This window comes from Mus caroli, unplaced genomic scaffold (assembly GCF_978045245.1).
Source record: "Mus caroli unplaced genomic scaffold, Mus_caroli_1 scaffold_7, whole genome shotgun sequence".
NCBI classification, from domain to species: domain Eukaryota; kingdom Metazoa; phylum Chordata; class Mammalia; order Rodentia; family Muridae; genus Mus; species Mus caroli.
Window position 1 is genome coordinate 60,419,795 of NW_028227262.1, and position 22,002 is coordinate 60,441,796.

Below are 22,002 nucleotides of genomic sequence, written 5' to 3' on the forward strand. Positions count from 1 at the left end.
ACGCGGTGCGTACATGTAGGGAAAACATTCACACACATAAAATGAAAATAAACTACACCCGGCACAGAGTTCAGCTCTCTGCTCTTGCCCAGTCTCTTCACCAAAGCCTGGTCCTCTCCGGCCTTCAGGATTCCCAGGCCACGTGCCCCAGCAGGTCTCTGCTGATCCTGGCCTTTGTCTCCTTCGCTGTAACTGGGGCCCGGTCCGCTGCACAAAGGGTTCGGGACCCGCTTCCCAGGGAGGTCCCCCCCTCCGGGTGGTGGCGAAGTGCGCGAGGCCCGAGGTGCAGGTGCGAAGCCGGACTCCGCAATAGGACCCCGCCCCCGAGCCCTCCGCTGCATCGATTGGGCGGATGAGCGCGTGAGTGGCGGGTACGCAGGCCAACGGGGCGCACGCGCGCCGCCGCCTTCGCTTTGCGCGCCCCCGAGGCCGGCCCGGGCGCCGCGGCGCTGCGGCTGCGGGCGGCAACGCTGCACCATGGCCCGGCCGCTGCGGGCCGCCCGACTGCCGCCGCCGCTGCTGTTGCTGCTGGCCGCCGGTGAGTGGGGCCGGGCCACGCCGCGAGGGCGCAGCGCGCCACGGGCCAGTGCTGGCAGCGCCGCAGAACAAAGGCTGTGGGGCGCGCGGGGTCGGCCGCGCGCGGGGAGGAGGCGGCGGCGCGGGGCCTGGCGCGGGGACCCCCCAGGCGCCCTGTCCTGGGCGCTGGATGCTCCGTGCCACGCGCGCGCTCGAGGACGGCGGCGGCGGGGCCGCTGCACCAGGGTGTCCGCGCCCCACCCCTCGCCAGGTGACAGGTGACAGGTGACCAGTCTTTGGCCACGGAGCAGAGGGGCGTGTGCGTGTGTGCGCGCGAGGGTGTAGAGAAGCTCAGCAGGGAGGCGAGAGCGCACGGGTGACACCCTTGGAGAAATCGCATCGTAAAGGTCCGGCGGGTACCCAAAGCGCGTGGGCCGGGGATGCGGAGGGCCGAGAGAGAAAGAGCTGCGTGGCCGAGGTGGATGTTTACATGTGCGTGGAGCTTGCTTGGGAAGGCGTGTGCGTGTCGTTGTGAACGCGTGTCCTCGACTGCGCGGGGCAACTTTATTAGGAGCTGACAAAGGGGTAGGTCTGCGACAGCGACTGCCGCCATATGGGGCTGTGTGTGAGACTCGGGTACGTGGTTTTCATTCAGCAGTCACTCCGGATACCTCGTTAGTGTGGGCGTGTGACAGGTCGGGGCCTGAGGCAGGTAAGAAATATGTGTGTGAGGGAGAAAGAGACAGCTTCTCGGGGTAGACATGGGATTCAGGGGTGTGTGCGAGTGTAGGGGGCGGGCACAAAAGCTTGACAGGCTCAGAGGCAAGCCGCCACCACAGAAGGGGAGGGAGGAAGGCTGACTGCAAAGGTGGGTCAGACCAGGACATGGGAGAGCAGCTTTCTCAGGGAAGATCGGAGCTGGGACCCCGTCCTAAGGTGGGCCTGGTACAGGAGCAGGGTGCTGGGCTAGGTGGGCTACAAGACTTGGTGAATAGCCCCGCGCCGCTTCCCCTCCAGTGGAGACAGGCATGGGACTGGCCACTAGTGCTCAGGCAGTTACCCCACCAAAACCCACCCAGTGTAATGTATACAAATTCGAGGAGGCGTCTACATGAGGTCAGGTAAAGACCTTGTTTGATATGAATAGGTGGTGGGCCCTTATTTTGAGACTGTCAATGATAGAACACCGGGAAAATGCCTGGAGAAGGGCAGGGGTGGGAGAACGCTGATCAGGGTTGTATGTAACTGTAATTCCAGCTCTTAGGAACCTAAGGGGCAGGAGGATTGGGAATCCAAGTCCAGTCTGGGCTGCAGAGCAAGACCCTGTCTCTAAATAAATAGATAGATAAATAAAATAAAACAAAAAGTCAGAGAGGTAACTGACCCCTCCACACTGCTGTGCCTGCCCTGGGCACATTTTATGGGGAAGTGTCTATTGATGTTGGCCTGGGACATCTACACAGACCACCCAAATCTTTGCATACAGTCCTCTCTGGGAGGTCTGCTCTCTCTCTAGATAGGAGCCACACCATCCCTGCCAGCAGTGCAAGTCAGTGTGGAGGCCTGACTCTCATGACCCCATCCTGGTGACCAGTGGGATGACAGTCAGGGTCCCTCCTTTCCTCTTCTCTCCCCGCCCCCCCACCCCCGTTTGTATGCCCCCACCTCTGTGCAGGCACACGTGTGTCTATCAGCGTGCCTCCTTTCTACACCTTTGTGTAGAAAGAACGCTTCACTCACGCACTCTTTCTCAGCGGCAAACATCAGTGGAGTCGGGTGGGGGTGGGGGATGGGAGTGTGGGGTGGGGGTGCATCTCTGTTGTGGCTGCCACTCCGGGCTGTGGGGGCAGAGTGGCAGATGCTGCCCAGCCACCTCCCATGCTGGTGTCTGCTAAGGGCTTAGGGGGATCTGACTTGAAAGCTGCTGACAGGGGAGGGCCGAGTGCAGCTGGTGGTAGACAGAAGAGCCTGCCTGCCAGGGCTGAGCGGGACCGTGCAGGAGGACACACACTGGGTTCTGGGGCCCTGGCTTTCTCTACCCCTAAGATGTCTGCCTGTCTCCGTGACCCCCCTTTCTGGGCTTGTTTGGATCGGATCTTTCTTGATGCTGATCCCCCTTATCCCTCCCTGTGTGCCTTTTCCTTTCTGCCTCCCTTTGGGGTAATGAAGTAACAGAAAATTCAGTGAGCTTGAGGAAGAAAAGGAATCACACAGCAAGTATAATTCTGGAATTTTTTTTAAACCAGGTGGAGACTCCCCTGAGGCAGACTAATTATTAAATTTAAAAAGTATATGCAGAATGGACAGGGCTCACCTTCTATTCTGGTGCCCTTTTATGGTGGACAGGTCTAAAAAAACAAGACACCCCCCCCCGAGCCTATGGCCTAAGTGATCACCCAGTACCCAAGCCTTTGGAAAATAATCAGGTCTATATAAAGACAGAGCAGCCATTGCAAGGAACATGCCTTCCAGAGAATAAAAATTGGTTGGGAAGAAGTCAGAACCAAGGGGAAATATCAGATTCCCCTCCCCCTTTTTAAAGTGAGATTTCAGTCTTTGTGAATGGCTATAGGCCATCTAGGAAAGGTTGATAAAGAGGAGATGCTGGGGGCGGGTCACTGCCAGCTGTTGGAGTGCAGATGGAGAGTAGAGGGTCCCACCTGGACAAACCCAGGATGAACCCAGCTCTGCACGCAGACGTGGCTGAGCAAGAAGCTTTGCCTCCCACGCCTGTAGCTCTACCCTGCTGTCTTTGGGGCAGTTGGCTGGAGTGTGCTGGGCCAGTTGGCTGTGGCTGCTTCTCTACCACACTTAAGTTAGGAATTTTTTGTTTTGTTTTGTTTTGTTTTGTTTTTTCAAGATAGGGTCTCATCATGTAGCTCTTGTTGTCCCAGGACTCACTATATAGACCAGGCTGGCCTTGAACTCACAAAGATCTGCCTGTGTGTGCCTCCCAAGTGCTGGGATTAGAGGTGTGTGCCACCACACCCAGCTAAGTTAGGTTCCAAGGAGGTAGTTCAGAGACTCCGAAGCAAACAGGGCACATCTTTTCAGGACCCATGTGGAGGGTGAGTTCACGACTCTTGAGGAAGACCAACTTTACTCTCTCCTACTGTGGCTGAAGCTGTCTTCTCCAGCATCCCTGCTGAGGCACAGTGTGTGGATAAAGCTGTACTCCTCCTGGCCTGGAAGTGCGTCTGCTCAGGCGCACTGGGAACCTGTACAATATTCAGGGTTTAATTAGCACACACATCCCTCATCACCTGACGTTTTCTTCTTCCTGGGATGCATGAATGAGTTTTTCCAGATTGGTTTCTCTCGTTTGGCTCCTTGCCATCCCCGTTCCCCAGCCCTGGGGAGGCTGCTTCTGCAAACGAGGGCTGCCGAAGCAGCTGGTATCTTGTATACAATTTAGATTCCATTTTTTCCCCCTAAACTGCTAATTTCCCTGCAGGCAGAGACTGTCCAAAGTCCGTCTTTGCATCACCAGGGAGGACCTGGCATACCACCCGGCTCAGACCATAAGCTTGGGAGTGACCGAGTGATTCTTGTATGAATTTTACGTGCAATAAGATGACACATTCCTCACGTGGGGATCTTGGCTTTAGTTGGCATTAGGATTTTGTGAATCTGTTCCACTTTTTTAAAATTAGAAAATAAGTGTTAAATAAATAAGGACACTTTATAGAAGTGTTTCTAAACAGGGCCCCTGTGGGCCTGTGAATAGAGATTCGTGGTGGATAGCATTGTGGGGGCACTTCAGAGGAAGACAGAGCCCTCCACCTGAACTCAGCTAGGAACCCCGGGCAGCATGTCCAAAGGCAAAGGGTGTCCTCTGATCCTCAGTGCGGGCTCCCCTCCTGGGCACCTACATCCCGTGGGGGTAACTATGCTGCCTTGAATATTGTTTTATGCCGCCCAGCTCAGCAAATAATTACATCCCCAACCTCCTTCATAGAACATCTGCAAGGCCTTCCTGTGGGGAGAAGCAGCTAATTACAGCTCTTTCTATTAACTTAGTCCCACGAGTCCTCAGTGATTTCATCTGTAAAACAAGAGGGTCCGACCCAATTATTATTTATTCACTCAAGGGCTTGTTGAGCCCGGTTGTGTATCAGGAACCAGACTCTGTAGTGTAGAGGGACCCACTATGTGCTTACCATCTGAGGGACCCACTGTGTGCTTACCATCTGAGGGAGGTTGTATGATTGGGTGAGCAGACTGTAGGGCCAAGGCGGGAATAACAAAGAATGGCACCCTGCCAGGGCTAGTGACTAGGAAAGGCTGTTCAGAAACTATTTGGGACCAGGAAGTTGTCTCGGTGGATAAGAATGGTTGCCGTGCAAGCATGAAGACCTGAGTTAGAGTCCCAGTGTCCACAAAGGCTGGGCATGGCTGGACATGCTGTAACCCCAGCTTTGGGGGGCAGAGACTGGTGGATCTTGGAGTTTGCTGGCCAGCTAGCTAAGCATCTAGTTCCGTGAGAGACACTACAGGCTCAAGGGATTAACACTGAGAATGATAGGAAAAGCCACCGGGCGTTCTTCTCCAGCCACTGCATGTGTGTGCATACTCACACGCTCACGTGCATACAAGAACACACACACCACACACAGTATGTATACTCACATGCTTACATGCAAATAACAGACACACATACACACCGTGTGCATGTTCTCATGCATACAACAACAGACACACATGAGAGAGAGAGAGAGAGAGAGAGAGAGAGAGAGAGAGAGAGAGAGAGAGAGAGAGCTGTGAGAGAGAGAGCTGCGAGAGAGAGGGGGCTGTGTCCAGTGTCCAGAGACAGGAATAAGAATTAGGCAGTTGAGGAGGAGGAGGAGGCCGGAGAGGTGGCTCAGCAGTTGAGAGCACTTGCTGCTCTTGCAGAGGACCTGGGTTCAGTTTTTAGCACCCGCACTGAGGTTCACAACTCTACTTCCAGTATGCAGTGCGCTCAGCCTGGCTCCGTGGGCACTACAGAGCAGGTGTTACATGCAGGCACACATTCAGGAAAAATACAAATCAACAGCTCTTTGAGAATTAGGTAGGGAAGAGACGAGGATAAATGGATGCTCATGCAGAAGGCATAGCATGTATGAAGAAAGCAAAGGAGGTTGTAACGTTCTGGAAATCTCTAGAAATTCAGTTTAAAGCACAGAGCATTCAGGGAATGATTGCGACTGTGGAGAGTGGGGGAGGGGTACTGGGCTTTGTCCCTTGATGGGGAGTCCCTCTACCACTTTAAAGAATATGGCTGGGTCATCTTTGCGATGGGATGGTAGGTGCCGATTTGGCTGTCAGAAGCTACTCTGAGTTTTGTTATTCCAAGTGTGGTCTGTGGACCAACAGCATTACTCATCCATGCAGAGCCCGGTGCACTGGGTGAGTCATATGTACACTTAGGCTCTGGTGGCGCTCTGTTCCAGAGGGTAGTGTGGAGGAGAGTACATAGTGAGCAGTGGTAGCGAATCTTGACATACCCGAGAGATCCCTGGGGGACTGTCTCTGGAGAGAGTTGGTTAGAGGATATTCACAGGCCAGCATGTTGGGAGAAGCACCCCCACCTTCTCATTTGAATAAACCTGATTCCTTCCTACCAAAACTGGCCTTTGGAGCTGTGAGTAGTATAGCCCTCATTCCAGTAATGTGGCCTTGACTGTTTTGTTGCAGTGTGAGGTCTGGCACACTGTGTGCGTGCTCTCTTGGGGAGCACCATTGTCCACCCCGTAGAATGAGATGAGGAGTGAGCATTCCCAGGTTCTGCCCAAGTTGTGCTCCCTCCTAGCATCACTTCTTGTTCAGCCTCTCCCTGCTTTGCAGTCTGCTAGCAGGGCACCATGCTGTCATCATGTGGTGTGCTTTCAGGCCTCATATACACACATACATACATGCCTACATACATACATACATGCCTACACACTCATACATACATGCCTACATACATACATGCCTACACATACATACATGCCTACACACTCATACATACATGCCTACACACTCATACATACATGCCTACACACTCATACATACATGCCTACATACATACATGCCTACACACTCATACATACATGCCTACATACATACATGCCTACACACTCATACATACATGCCTACACACTCATACATACATGCCTACATATATATATACATACATGCCTACGCACTCATATATACATGCCTACATACATACATGCCTATGCACATACATATGCAATACATACATGCATGCATACACACACATATATACACAGCATGTTACACTATGCTATGGTGCTCTATCATCTTCTTGGGCTCCATGGAGATCAGGGACTATATCTTTCTTATTTCTGCATATGCCAGACTTTGTATAATACCTGGTACAAAGCCAACATTTATAAATTGCATGCATGAATGACTGTAATCCTACTCTGATATGAAAGAACACCATTTATAACCTTTCTCAGTGTACATACAGGCTGCATCAAATTTGGGGGTGTGTAACAAATCATCCCCAAATTTTGTGACTTAAAACAGAACTTCTTGGGATGGCAAGATAGCTCAGTAGGTAAGGGTGCTTGTCACTAAGCCCAATGACCTGAATTCATTCTCTCCAGCCCATACAGTAGAAGGAGAGAGCTGATTCCCAAAAACTGTCCTTTGTCATCCATGCACATGTGCACACAAGCACATACAAGCACACACACACACACACAAGAGGGAATAAATGTTAATTTTAAAACAATATTGAAAAACCTCCAGAAATTCTTTTTGTTACTATTTTTTAATGTGTATGGGTGTTTTGTCCACACATATATCTGCACATCATGTATCACATGTGTGCCCAGTGCAGGCAAAGGCCAGAAGAGGACATCAGATCTTCCAGAACTGGAGTTATAAATGGTTGTGAGCCACCATGTGGGTACTGGGAATTGAACCCATGCTCTTGGAAAGAGCAGTCAGGACCCTTAACCAGAGAGCCATTTCTCTAGTCCCAACCCCCAGAAATTCTTGATGTGATCACCAAACTAGAAACATCAACCTGGGAACTTTCTAGAAATGTTGATTCTTGGGGCTCCTCACAGAATAACTGGGCTCAAGGCTTATCTGTGGCTCCCCTCTGTTTAATTCCCACACACTCCTACCCCCAAGTCTATGCTGGGTCTGGGGTAAAAGGTACTGATTTTGAACAACTCTGTTAATTTAGCGCATGACTCTGGGCTAGCTGTGTAGCCTGGGATCTGCTGACGGTTCTCATCACAGCCAGACTTCTTCAAGTTTCATATCTGTGCCTCCTGGCTGTTTATGGTTTCACCTGGAACACTATGCTAGCCTGGTTGCTTTCTACACGGACTCCCGTAGATCAGGCTAGCCTGGGCAGATGGACCAGAAGTCCTAAGAGAAGAAAGCTTGAGGCCTGTCATGAAGATGGGACAGTGACTCAAGTCTGCGGAGTGGGGGCTTAGCCTCAAGGGAGGTAGAGCAAAGTTGAGTTTCAGTGGTGTGCCCTCCTGGAGGATGCCCTCCCCACATCTCTGAGAAGAACCTGGCACCCGGGTAGTCTCTGTGTGGGACCCTGCATCCTGACTCACTACTACCTACCTATTATGGGATAGATATTGCTCTTCCCCATTACATTAGGACTAGAAAGTCAACATGAGTATCTTAGGATCTCCCTGTGATGGGGTGAGAGTTGGAGAGGAAGGACCCATTGGCATCCTCTCCTTGAAACCAAAAGGAACCTGAGGGGCTGTGGACTTCACGAAGATTGTCACGACTCCCTCTGGTCTCTAGATATCTTGGAGCACGACTACGTAGTGTCCTACCCACGTGAGCTAGTAATGTGGACACAGGAGCATTATGAAGACAGCTTTAGCTTTATGGCAGCAGGGCCTTTGACTTTGGATCTGGGATATCTAGAGATGCTCTGGAAGAGGTGTCATGGTTTCCAGCTTCTGAGCCAGAAACTCCAGCAGAGCTCCCCCCACCAGGTATAACTTGGCCTCCCACAGCTCGGAGTGAGGCCTGCGGATAAGCTTGCTGAGAGTAGAGTGTCTCTGAGCCACAGAGTAGAAGGGTCTAGCATGCCGCTCTCGCCCTGTGGGACTGCCTTTGCCTCTGTAGTCAGCCTGAATTGGCTGGGAGGCCACACTGAACTTTGAGCCCTGACACTCATGTTAGCCTCTTCTTGCAGGAGATACAACCCGTTGTCTGCTCTTAGGGTTCTCTAGGTGGGGGACCTCCTGGCCTCTGTGCCTTCCTCAGGTCCCTGTATAGCAGCACATAGTACCTGAGGGCTCACTGGGGATAGATAGCTCTGCCTACTTGGGACAAACGTTCTCCCTCTGGGACTCGGAGCTTGGAGTGACTGTCCATGCTTTAGACATGAGGACATTAAGGTTGGATGTGAGGAATGAGCTTGGAGCCACTTAGCCTAGAGAGGGAAGACAAGTATAAACATTTTTTTTTTTTGGTACCCTTCTTGCCTCCCCTTCTAGCCCTCTTAAGCTCCGCTTACCCCACCCAGGTGCTTTCCTATTGGTCAGTGTGCTGTTCCTGGTCCTGGGCTGACTGACGTGTGCACAATGTACCTGACATCTCCCCAGGTTCTGCTGGAACTCTGGGATCCTTGCCTTGCCTTCAGTGGCCAAGCCCTGTCTTCCTCATCAGGGGGTTGAGGAGATTAAAATTCAGATACTGTTTGTAAGGCACTTTGCACATGGCCCTGAAAAATATGAGGTCTTGTTTTTATTATAAACATCAGTGAAAATTTCCCTTCATTATAATCACAGCAGGTCACAGTCATCCGCATTCAGTGCAAGGGCACGGGTGGGGACTTGGACCTGCCCTCCCCACACCACAGATGTTCTTAGCCTTAGGAAGGACTCAGAGGGCATTTACACCAACCTCCTGGCCTTCTAGGTGAAGAAGTGAGACCCAGGGGCCTTGAGCAACTTCTCAGAGCTTTCAACAATACGGTGGCCAAGCTAACTGTGGAACTGGTCAGTAGTGCAGTTTGGCTGTTCTCAGTGTCAGGCGGAAAGAAAGAGGAGATGATCCCTTTTAATTTGTAGTCTGGTCGTTGTTTTGTCTCGATAAATCAGGAGAGTCTAAGGTTCTAAATAAGCTTATAGCATTACCAGCACTAGTGAGTTTACCCTGCAACCTTTCGAGGGTGATTAAACTGCACCCAGGAGTCCTGCCTGGATGCCAGTTGCATCTAATGCAGGCTGGAGGAGTTTCAGGCTGGGATGCAAACTTAGAGAACATTATCACATGCAGAGCAAGGTCCTTGGCTCACATTCGTACCTGCAGTGCCTGGCACAGCTACCAGACTGGGACAGAGGAGCTTTCTGAGCATCCTGAGGATGAGAGAGCTGGGTCACCGAGTTCTCACTCCCTGCTGGTCCTGCTGGTCACAGGGAAGACTCAGCACACTACAGAGGGCATCTGAGGTCCCCTTGAAGCCTAGAAGGTTCGTCTTTGTGGTTTGTCTAGCCAGTCCTTGTCCTCAGTACTCCTCCTAATATCTGGCTTTGTGTTTACAGGAGCTTCTCTGGGTGCCTATGCAGTGGGCGTGGATGAGCCTGGCCCCGAGGGCCTCACCTCCACGTCCCTGCTGGACCTGTTGTTGCCCACTGAATTTGAGCCACTGGACTCGGAGGAACCCAGTGAGGCCATGGGTCTAGACGCCGGCCTAGCCCCAGGCTCGGGCTTCCCCAGTGAGGACAGCGATGAGTCCCGGCTCCTGCAGCCGCCACAGTACTTCTGGGAAGAAGAGGAACTAAACGGCTCCAGCCTGGACCTGGGTCCCACTGCAGGTAGCTCTGCTCACTTACCTCTACACAGGATATCAGGAGTGATCCATGGTGAGGGGCCTTGAGACAGTTTCTACTCCAGCCCCTTCCCCTTTCCTCTCTGGTGGCTTCCAGGCTGCCATACATCTGTCATGGTCACATCTCTGAGACTAAGTTTCTCCTTAACACTGACTATTGTTTTGAGCCCAGGCACTCACACATACAGCCTGGGGCTGATAGCCAGAGCAGCGAGCAACTTGCAGTCCTTCCAGTCCTAGCCTCTGCAGTGCTGTGCTGGGCTTGTGGGGTCCTCTTTTTAAAGACTAGGAAAAGAGAACTGTGGTATCAAATTCAGCCACAGGTCTTCTTCCAAAACTGTGACATGCTCAGTAGATCTATGCTTTGTGATTTAAACAAGAACTGGTTAGGAGCAACGACTGCTCTTCCAGAGGTCCGCATGGTGGCTCACAGCTGCCTGTAATTCCAGTTCCAGGGGACCTGACTCCCTCTTCTGAATTTCTCTATATTCGCAAGACACCAGGTGCACACTTGGTGCACAGGCAGACATACTTGCAATGAAAACTCTCATGCACATTAAAATAAAATATATAAATCTTAATAATTTTTACATGAATATTTGTGGTTTTGATAGCTATATCTTTAATCACAGCACTCAGAGGCAGATGCAGCTGGATCACTGTGAGTTCCCAGTCAGCCTGTGAATGAGACCCTGTCTCCAAAGGAGATAAACGCTATAAAAATTAAAAAAACAAAACAAAATAAAAAACCAAAGTTAATTCAAAGGAAATAAAGCCATAACAGAAAACTGAAAAAAAAAAAAACTAGAACCATAAGGAACACTCTATTTTCTTTTTCTTTTCTTATTTATTTATTTTATGTATATGTACACTGTACCTGTCTCAGACACACCAGAAGAGGACATCAGATCCCATTACAGATGGTTGTGAGCCACCATGTGGTTGCTGGGAATTGAACTCAGGACCTCTGGAAGAACAGTCAGTGCTCTCAACAGCTGAGCCATCTCTCCAGCCCCAGGACCATATTTTCATTCAACATATTTCTTAAATATATTTCCACATTATTAATTATCCTTTTACAACCTGCTTTTTTTTCTTACGAGTTTCCTTTATTTTTGTTTTATGTACATGGGTGTTGTGCTAGCATGTATTTCCTCTTTGCACCCTATGGGTTCCTGTGACCCAAGGAGACCAAGAGAGGGACAGGTACCCTGAGACTGGATTACAGACAGTTATAAGCCACCATCTAGGGGCTTGCGATTAAACCAGGTCCTGTGGAAGAGCAGCCAGTGCTTATGACTTCTGAGCCATCTCTCCAGCCCCTACCACTCAAATCTTAACAGTTGTGCAGTAGCTCACACATGGTTGTCAGGTGGCCTGAGCTCCTCCCCTGTTGTGGATTACAGGGTGAGTTGCAGCAGCAAATGACCTCATACCTTTTTTTTTTTTTTTTGGTTTTTCGAGACAGGGTTTCTCTGTATAGCCCTGGCTGTCCTGGAACTCACTTTGTAGACCAGGCTGGCCTCGAACTCAGAAATCCGCCTGCCTCTGCCTCCCAAGTGCTGGGATTAAAGGCGTGCGCCACCACCGCCCGGCGACCTCATACCTTTTTGCACTGCCCTGGCTATTAGGTGTCCTGGGATAATGGCTAGAATGAAATCACTAGGTCAAGCATCCCACCCAGGAACAGAAGGCAGGGAACCCAAATAGACCCCAAGAAATAAGGCAGTGGATTTGTAAAAGTCTGGCAGGATGTGGGCTGATCCTAAGAATCCAGGCCACAGATGCATGTCACCACCCTTGGGTACAAAGGACTGCAAAGTGACATCTCTGGCAACCATCTCCTTCCCACTCCACATCCAGTGTCCCATCTACAGGTGCCTCAATGTTCTGTTCTTCCTCTCGCCAAGTAGCCTGTCAGAGACAGGACCATGGGAGCCCAGGGCTGTGGCTGATCAAGTCAGCCTAGGGCAGTGGTAGAGGAGAGCTTTAGACAGTTGGAAGGCAAGTGGAACAGCTCTGCTATCAAGTGTGTGGGTCTTTACAAAGGCTCTGTTAGCATCCCCACTGTGACCCCCAGAAGGACTCCAGCATGCACTCACCAGAGGTACCCAGTTCTGGGGCCTGGGACGTTTCCCACCCCTGAGTTCCATTAGCCAAGTGCAATGGCCTAAGCATTCCTTGTGTGCGGGAAGCTGATGCAGTAGATGCCAACCTAGACTAGGTAGCAAGACCCAGTCTCAAGAAAGCCAGGGTCGGGCTGGTGAGATGGCTCAGTGGGTAAGAGCACCCGACTGCTTTTCCGAAGGTCCGAAGTTCAAATCCCAGCAACCACATGGTGGCTCACAACCACCTGTAATGAGATCTGATGCCCTCTTCTGGTGTGTCTGAGGACAGCTACAGTGTACTTACATTAAATAAATAAATAAATCTTTAAAAAAAAAAAAAAAAGAAAGCCAGGGTCTGGAGATGAGGCACGAAGGTAGAGTTGCCTCCCTGGCCATACACAAAGGCCTGGCTTCCATCCCTAGAATCCGTCAAGGGGAGGATTTTGCTCAGTTTGATAGGAAAATTATAATGGTCTTTGGTAATAGCCTAGTAAGCTTAATATAAATAAAGCACATATTAATATATATGTATCATTAAATCTATATATGTACATGTATATATTCTGAACATAAATTATATAACATATTCTAAGCAAAATATTTTACTTATAGAAATATCAACTATAGTTTTCAGGGTTGGAGAAATAGCTCAGTGGTTTAGAGCACTGGTTGTTCTTCAAGAGGACCCAGGTTTGATTCCCAGCACCCACATGGTGGCTCAAAACCAACCATCTACAATTCCCAGGTCCAGAGGATCCAGCAGGCATGAAAGTGATGCACATACATATATGTAGGCACAACATTCATGCACATAAAGTGAAAATAAATAAAATGCAGTTTTCATTTTGGACTTGAAGCATGGGGTAGTGGAGAGAAGGCAGATTCTATAGTTCCAGTCCTGCCCACTAGCAGCAACTGACATCAGTGAACAGTGCAAGGCTAAAGAATGAGGCCAAGTCTCACCTAGGATAGGTGGGGGTCCTCACCTTGCAGGGAGGGATGTGTTCCCAGCACCCAGCACAACATTTGGCCTTGCGAAGTGCTCTGCAGATGGCTGTCACTGTCACCACTGTCACGCTTCTTCCTGCTGAAGCGTTCTTTTTATTTCTGCCACTGTACAGTTTTTATAGAGAAGAAATAAAATATGTCTCTGACACTTACAAACAGAGACATTTTTACAGTCTGTCATTTGGTTTTTGTAAGTTTTAAAGAATGTGTTTGTTTACATGCTGTGTGTGTGGCTGGTTGTTTATGTGTGCAGTGCCCAGGGCATCCAGAAGAGGGCATCATCTCCCCCGGAACTAGAGTTACAGGAGGCAGTGATCTGTCAATGTGAATTCTGGAAATCTAACCCGAATCCTGTGAAAGAGCAGCCAGTGTTTTCAACTGCTGAGCCATTGATCCAGACCCTTGGAAATGCTTTGTTTGTTTAAAGAAGTTTTTCCTCCCTGAGATATCTCTATTCTGCTATTCTCCTGTGCTTTTATACTTTTATATTTAGTAACTGTAATGTTGGTGAGAGGTAGAAACCCATATCAGTGACTTTTCTTGTTATTGTGATTAAACAGCAGACGAGAAGCAGCTTAAAGGTAGAAGGGTCTCTTTGGGCTCAGAGTTAAAGAGGATACAGCCCACCACGGTGGGGTAAGATGTGATGGCGGGCAGCTCCGTGGCAACAATGGCATGCGTCTGGCACACCTTACCTGCTCACATCTTAGAGGAACAGAAAATAGAGATCAGAAAGGAAGCGTCCAAGCCTACCCCTCACAACTCCCTTCCTCCAGCTAGGCTCTGCCCCCTAGAGGTTTCACAACTTCCCAAACCAGTGCCATCATCTGGGGACCAAGTGTTCCAACAGGAGTTTATGGGGACATTCTCATCTAAACCACCAGGGGGCCTCATCTCCTCTTCCCGGGTAGGTGACTCGTCATCCCAACAGTTCAGCCCTCCGTCCTAAAGGGGCAGTCTGATGCTCTGTGCCTCTCTCTGGAGTAGAGGCAGGCAGGCAGTGGGTAGGAGAGCAGCAGAAGTGACTGGGACTGACTCCTGGGGTCGCAGCAGCGTCTGAGTCCAGGGAAGGGATGTCTCTCCTCGCTGGGCTACTGCAGGCCTCATGATAAGAAGTCTCACCAAGTGATGTTAGCACAGTCCTCACAAGGAAGGGAAGGACACAGGCAGGCAACCTTAACTGTGGGCCTCTTAACTGTGTACTTGTTGTGGCCTTCCCCTCCCCTTTTGTGTCTTGCCATTTTATACCACATGACTCCATCTTTCTGGGCAAACACTCCTGGGTGAACCCCAGTTATATAGAACGCAGCTTATATTTCCAGCCCACCAGAAACTGGTCTCCACAGTACAGCCCCACTTCCTTTTCTGCCTGGCAGAGCTGAGCGGATGAACTACTCAGGGGCTCACCTGTGACTCTAGCACTGCCCCTAGAATCCTATTCTAACTGGCACTGGCTCAAACCTGCTCCTCCAGCCTCTACACCTGATTCTTCCCATCCCATTGGCCACAAAAGCTCTTTTTCACCTATCTGCCTGGTTGCTAGGTGACCGTCCCTCACTACCCAGCTCAATAGGGGGCAGTCCTGCATGCTGTCCATGAGCAGATGCTGGCAGCTACGGTGCTGCTAGTGCCCTGTCCATGGTATGTAGCCTGGCAGGTAACATGGAGCTGGTGTCCCACGCCATCTCACACTCTGGGCCAGTGGTGGGTGAAGGTACCCATTTCCCAGTCCACCTGCCGGCAGTTGTGTCTCTGCATGCCATTAGCAGCCCCTAAACTCAGTTTCCTCGCGTGCCTGCGTTACTGTAAGAGGGATGAGGTGGGAATAGAGTTAGGGTCCACACTGGCAATGGGTAGGGAGGCAGATATTTAGAAGACCCAATGGGTACTGTGTCACCACCATTGCTGGCTTCTGCTCTCACTCAAGGAGTCAGGGTCCTACACCCCGTGTCTGAGGAACTGAGTTGTCTCAGCTGCTCTTCAGGTCTGTGTCTCCAGAAGAGCAGACACAACAAAGTGAGGAGGGGTGGGGTGTGGATGTAGCCATGCCGTCAGCAAACTTGAGGTGGAGTGAAAGCAAGATCAGCTCATTCCCAACGGCTAGAGATAAACAATAGCTGCCATTTTATCCAGTTTTAGCCGCTTTCTACTGTAGGATTGGAAGGTTCTGGAAGCCAGAGCTCCACAGTAGAAGGGCACATCTGTGAGACCTTTGGGTCTCATGGTCCTGAGCTGTGACATTTACCCCTTGATCATGACACTAAGCCACCCAGGAGGTGAAGCTCTGGCCCTTATTAATCACCTATTAAAGGCCTATTTTGGTACTGTCATAACCACAGTTAAACTCTGCCCCCCTCCCCTCATGTAGCCCACACTGCCAGGACTCACAATCCTCCTGCCTCAGCCTCCTGAATGTTCTGGTTGCAGGTGGCCAACACTCACAGTTGGCTTCTGAACCATAAATTTCAAAGTGAGTTTCAGAGCTGATACGCAGTCCACAAAACCCCACAATTGCTCCCTGCCACTCTCTACCCATTTTCTTTTCTGTAAAGACAGGATCTGCATTAGGCACTAAGATCCCAGAGAAGAAGTGAGTCAGAATCCTGCCAGAGAGGATGTGAATGACCCCTGGCCGCCAGCAGGTCCTAGAATCCCCATGCACAGACTGGCTGACTTGTGTGAAAAAGGACCTATGGGGGCTCAGGGAACAAGGAACAGGCTTGCAGCTCCAGCGGGAGACTCAGAGTGCCAGCTTGGGCTGTCTGGGCTATCCTGTTCGATCTTGTTCTGTGGCTTCAAGGGCTGTCTGGGCTATCCTGTTCCATTTTGTCCTATTGGCTTCAATCCAGGTAGAGTGTCCAGAAAAGTCATTGTCCCTTTCCTTAGTGACCCCATAGAGAGTGAGCTCTGCATCGCAGGACCAGGAAAGGGCTGATCAGGTTGGTTCAGATTGGGTCCTGAACCCCTTCCCTGTCCTATCACAAAGCCAAAATTTGCTGATTGGCAAGGGCTGAGGCAAGCTACCCCTAAAGCCAGTCCATGGGGGTCACTTAACTCCAAGAAAAGGGAGGCATATTCCCAAAGGGGAATCACACTCACAGAAAGAAGGGTCATGGAGGGGACCATGAACAGCAGAGCCTTGAGTACGGCTTTCACTCTGAGTATCTCATGGGTCTCAGAAGCAGGGCAGCCACGATCACTGTTTTATAGCTAAGGAAACTGGGTCAGAGATTTTAAAAGTGGCACTAAATTACCCAGAGAGTAAGTGGCAAAGCGAAATCTCAAATCACCCACCCTTCCCTAGATGGAATCACTCTTACTAGACTCCTTTAATTACGCCTGCCTGAAATGGAACTTGCAGAAACCAGACGCTAAAGCAGCTGTCTGCTGGGACCTGGGGATAGTGATGTACCTCAAATCTGTGCTGAGCCGTAGCTGCTGCTGCTGGTGCTGCCTCTGCGTGCTCTGGCCCTGTAGTTACTGTACCCATGTGAGTGCATTCACTGGGAAGGACAGGCCCTGAGGCGGAGCCAGCTGCCAAGCACTGGAGGGAACACTTGCACCCCGACCCTAGGAATAAAACTCTTTATTTTTATGCTTGTAATAAATACTAGCATATAAATATTTTAAAGTGCAGATAAAAGAAGAAAATAGAATCGGCCTACATTCTCATCACCTAAAGCTACTGATTGCTGATCTTGGCTCTCTTCTGACTTTATTTCCCTTATAGGAAATGGATTTTTAAAAGGCGTTGGCATTAAACAGAGCTGTGGTACACACACTTCTGGGGTCTGATCATCAGCCCCGATGCCCTGTGCCAGCAAGTACTTCTGCAACTTGGGAGTGAGGGCTGATGGTGTCCCAGGATCCAGTGGGGCACTGGCCCCTGCTTCAGCAGCACCCGCCTTCCACTGCAGGGAGCCAGAGAGTGTCAGGCCTTGCTTCTGAGACAGGGTCTCATCCAGTTTCCCAGGCTGACTTTGAACTCCAGCAATTTTCCCCATTCAGCTTCCCAAGTGCTCAGTAGAGGCAAGCTGTGTGAAATCCCAGCCTTGCTTCTACCTCTTTGAAGATGGTTGAGGCTGACCCTTAGAAAGTCAGTTCTAGTTGACTGATGGCCTCTCCCTTCTCCTATGTTCTAGACAGATCTCTTTTGGCTTTGGATATTTCCATGTTAACACTTGGTTGAATTGCTGACTGGTCGGGTGCACTAAGGGTACAGTTTTCAGAGATTTGACATTAACCTGAAGGGACATTTAAAGTGATCTTTTAAGGTCTCTGGCCCCGATGCCTGTTTTAATTCCAGGCCTTGAACAAGGAGGTCATTCCATTAATATTTCAGCTAATGCCAAATGTCTTCAGTGCTAACACTCTGCCCTGGGGAGAGGGACAGAATAAGGTCCCCCGGCCGTAGTCTATCAAGGGAGGGACTTGTGCAAAGCCCAGAGAAACATACAGCACGATATATTTAGAAAGCAAGCACCGGCACCATGGTGAGGTTAAAAGACAGAAATAGAAAGGGGCGGAGGAGCAAGCCATTTGAGGAGAGCAGGGTTCACAGAGCATGTGCTGGCTGCCCGTGAGCCCGCAGGATCTCCCAGGAGCGGCCATGTGGAGCCTCCTCTCCTGCTCCAGGGAGCCCCCAGCTGGTACATCACACACCAAAGCCAGAACTCACTCAGCAGGCACTGGTGGGTATTTGCTCTTTAAAACTGTGTTGAAGCCGGGTGGTGGAGGCAGACGCCTTTAATCCTAGCACTCAGGGCAGAGGCAGGCAAGTCTCTGAGTTTGAGACCAGCCTGGTCTACAGCTAGAGCTACACAGAAAAATCCTGTCTCAAAAACAAATAACAAAGACAGACAAAACAAAACAAAAGCCCACAGGGTTTCAAGGACAGGAGTATCAACAGGGAAGGTGGAGGATGAGAGGTCTGGTTGTGTGGCCCCAGGATAGGTATGGTAAAAGTTGGATGCACTCAGAGAATATATGAATTCCCCTTTTTCTTCCCTTGAAGAACCTTTAACAGGTGGCTCTCTCTAGATAAAAGGGATTAAAAAAATATAGGAAGAAAGAGAGAGGCAACAGGAGGGAAGGAAGGCTTTTTTTTTTTTTAAGGAGGCCAGGAAAGTTCCAGAAGGTAATTAATTAATTGCAGCTAGTTACCTGACAGAGGGTGGGACTTCCAGCAGCCCAGCGTTAGAGGTCCAGGTGGCTGGGGCCTCATCCTAGTGGTGACTATCACAGCTGTCCCTGCAGCCACTTTGCTCCCTCATGAGATGCACAAGGGGTGTGCAATGTGATTCCAGGATGTTGCTGAGAAGGCAGGAGCGAGACATCCACCACTTTTCCTGTCGCTGTAACAACATGCCTGACAACAGAAACTTAAGGGAGGGTTTACTGTGCCCCACACATTGAGGGTGCAGTCCGTCATGGTGGCAGGAAGATGAGGCAGTGGGTCACATTGCCTGACAGCCAGGAAGCAGAGAGAGCGAGAGGAATGCTTCACTTCAGCCCACTCTTCCCTGTTTATTCTGTCCAGGACTCCAGAACCCCTGGGATAGTTGGACCAGGTTTAGGATGGGTCTTTCCACCTCATTTGACATAATCTAGAAACCCGCCCCCAACCCCCAGACATGCCCAGAAGTTTATTTCCATGGTGATTTTAAATCTCATCAGGTTGGCACCTAAGATTAACCACCCCAGGCTCCTTCTCATTTCTTACATTATGATGTCAAACAATATCCCACCATGGGGGGGTGGGTATGGGATATATAGACTTCAGGACATTTCCCAGGATGAGGACTCCCAGAATTATGGCTCCTACCTGTATGTTTACAGCAGCCGCTCCTGGGTCTCAGGCCCAGCTTTACACTGTGGTTGTGGTCAGAGAAAATAACAGCTGGTCACTCCCCTTCCCGTGTGGATCCTAAGCTGAGTCTGGCTGTTGAACGAAGCGACTGCGAAGTGACTTTAACTCCACAGAACCCAGGCCTCCACTGTAATGGCAAGCGTCCACACATAGAGGCCATGTTTTCACTCCCAGGCTCCCCATCTGAGAAGCAAGTTTCCAGCTCTGGGGTTCAGAGATCAGGTTGTCTAGGACCTAGCAAAGAGTTAGATTCCAATTTAAGCCACAAGGTGGCGCTGTAACTTTACAGCATCTTTCCCCAGCAGTTCCAGAAGAAAGCCAGGGAGCCTCTGTGCCTTTAGGGACTGCACAGTGGTGTGTGTGTGTGTGTGTGTGTGTGTGTGTGTGTGTGTGTGTGTGTGTGTGTGTGTGTGTGTGTGTGAGATCATTCTAGGGCTGCTTTGCCTTGTGTCTTTGCTTGATCTTGTTGGGGTGGGTCAGGTCTGAGAGACTTCTGGCACAGGCTTCCTGAAAACAGCCCCTTGTCTCCTGGGCAGTCCTATTAATCAGCTGTGGCTGCATCCCGGTGCCATGGGCACTCCGATGCATCTTACCCTCAAGCAGACTTTTGGAGTTTGACTTCAGCCAGAGAGGCTGCATCAGCAACTGTAGTGACTTGGAGCCACTAAGATAGTCCTAGTCAGCCTGGGGCAGCTGCAGGCCACAGGCACGGTCTTAGAGTGACACGTGCTGTCTACAGCTCTTCCTCTGGCTGTCCTTCACAATTATTTATGTTTTCTTATTTGGCGGGTTTCTTGCTGTGCTAGTGATGGACAGAGAGCCCCATGCTCCTAGGCAAACGTCTACACTGTCTCTCCCTCTCCTTTCCCTGATTCCTTTACACTTTGCCATGGGCACCCCCTCATTCAGATCTGCCAGAGCCTCTACTACCCCATAAAGCGCTCATCCTACCATGGGGCTCTGCAAAGACACTCGATCCCTGTACCAGCCCGGGGAGGAAAGGGTTTATTTGGCTTGCGCTTATATATCATAGTCCATCTTTGAGGGAAGTCAGGGCAGGAACCATGGAGGAAGCTAGCTGCTCACTGGCTTGCTCGGCCTGCTTTCTTACACAGCCAGGGACTGCCAGGCCAAGGGTGGCACTGCTCACAGTGGGGCTGGGCCTTCTCCCCCTCAATCATCAATCAAGGAAAAGCCCCACAGACATGCCCACAGGGCAGTCTGATGTTTCTTCTCCCCGAATCAATTGACTCAATTGGTGTCAAGTTGACAGAGACTGGCCAGCACACTGCTGAATCGGCATCTTAACTCTCCTATGACCACAGTCCCATTTGGCCCTGGAATGCCACCAAACACCTGTTAGTGACTGACTCCCTCGGTGACATCTGTGCTTCCCTATTGTGTTCCAGTGCCCAGTATCATAGAGACCTCAGCAGTGATAACCAGTGTCTACCAGTGACTGATCTCCCTCCATTGCTTCAAATCATGCAGCACTTGTCTGGAGGGATGGGTAGTCGTGTCACTCCGTCTCTCTGCTTCCACAGCACTCAGACTGATCCCATGCCCCTTCCCACAAAGTACCCTCCTTCCACCACCTCCCAAACTGGGCCGTGAGGTGCTCGCTAACTTCCTAAGAGTCCTCCCCGACTTCAGAGGCAGCACACTCCCTGACACCTGAAGCTTCCTGTACCCAGCCATTAGCAAGGCCGGTCTGCGTGTTGACTCTTAGATTTTCCTTTCCTCTCTATTAGAGGTCGGACCTGAGGGCTGTCCCTTCTCCCTCTCCTCTTCACTGTCTGATTCAGTCCACAGGTTCGTCTCTGTCTCTCTCTGTCTCTGTCTGTCTCTGTCTCTGTCTGTCTCTCTCTTTCTCTCTCTCTGTTATGTTTCCCCATATGTACAGTACAGCAGCCAACACTCCCCCCCCCCCAATGTCAAATCTGAGGCGAGGGCAGAGGGCAGAGTCCATGTGTTCTCCTGCTGCTGCGTTCTTGCCTTAGGCAGGACGGTCATTTCTGGGCAGATGGCTGGTTTCAGTTGTCTGTCAGCACAGGCCACACCATTACCACAGGCTGACCAGGATTCTGTCTTGTTCATGCTACTCCCAGGGACTACAATATATTCTCTAGTCCACTGTCTGTTTTGGGGCAGACCTCATTCATCAAAGTGCAGTAGTACCCCATGCAACCAAGAGGAAGACATTACCCCGGGACCCTTGTGGGTCCATTCCACCACGGGGAGCAACCTCAGTTTTCATATGTCAGCAGGGACAATGCTGCTGTCGACCCCCACCCCCAACTCATCTTTGGTTCATTTGTGGACCTGTTCCCATGTGAGCTGACAAATCAGAGAATTGAATCCACCCAAGTCCAGTTGAGTTTCATATGGTAACTTACAGGCACATAGAAAACTTAGGGCTGACTACACCATGGAACAAGAGTCTCCCTCCCCCAGCAGTTACTCACACACACACACACACACACACACACACACTATATATATATATATGTGTGTATGTATGTGTATATATATACATATATATACACACACACTATATATATGTGTGTGTATACTATATATATATATATGTATATATATGTATATATATATAGTGTGTGTATATATGTATATATATACACATACATACACACATATACACACACATACATACATATCAGAGTGGG

The 22,002-nt window shown here is 50.3% G+C and overlaps 1 protein-coding gene across 1 annotated transcript in view; it reads left to right on the top strand.

Moving 5' to 3' along the window:
• Positions 1-427: 427 nt before the first annotated feature.
• Positions 428-22,002, top strand: part of Podxl2 (podocalyxin like 2) — a 33,082-nt gene continuing 11,507 nt past the window's right edge. The window contains exons 1-2 of the mRNA XM_085840350.1: positions 428-538; positions 10,047-10,319. Of these exons, the coding sequence (XP_085696476.1) occupies positions 478-538; positions 10,047-10,319 (334 nt within the window). The 5' untranslated portion in view covers positions 428-477. The remainder of the gene's footprint in view (positions 539-10,046; positions 10,320-22,002) is intronic.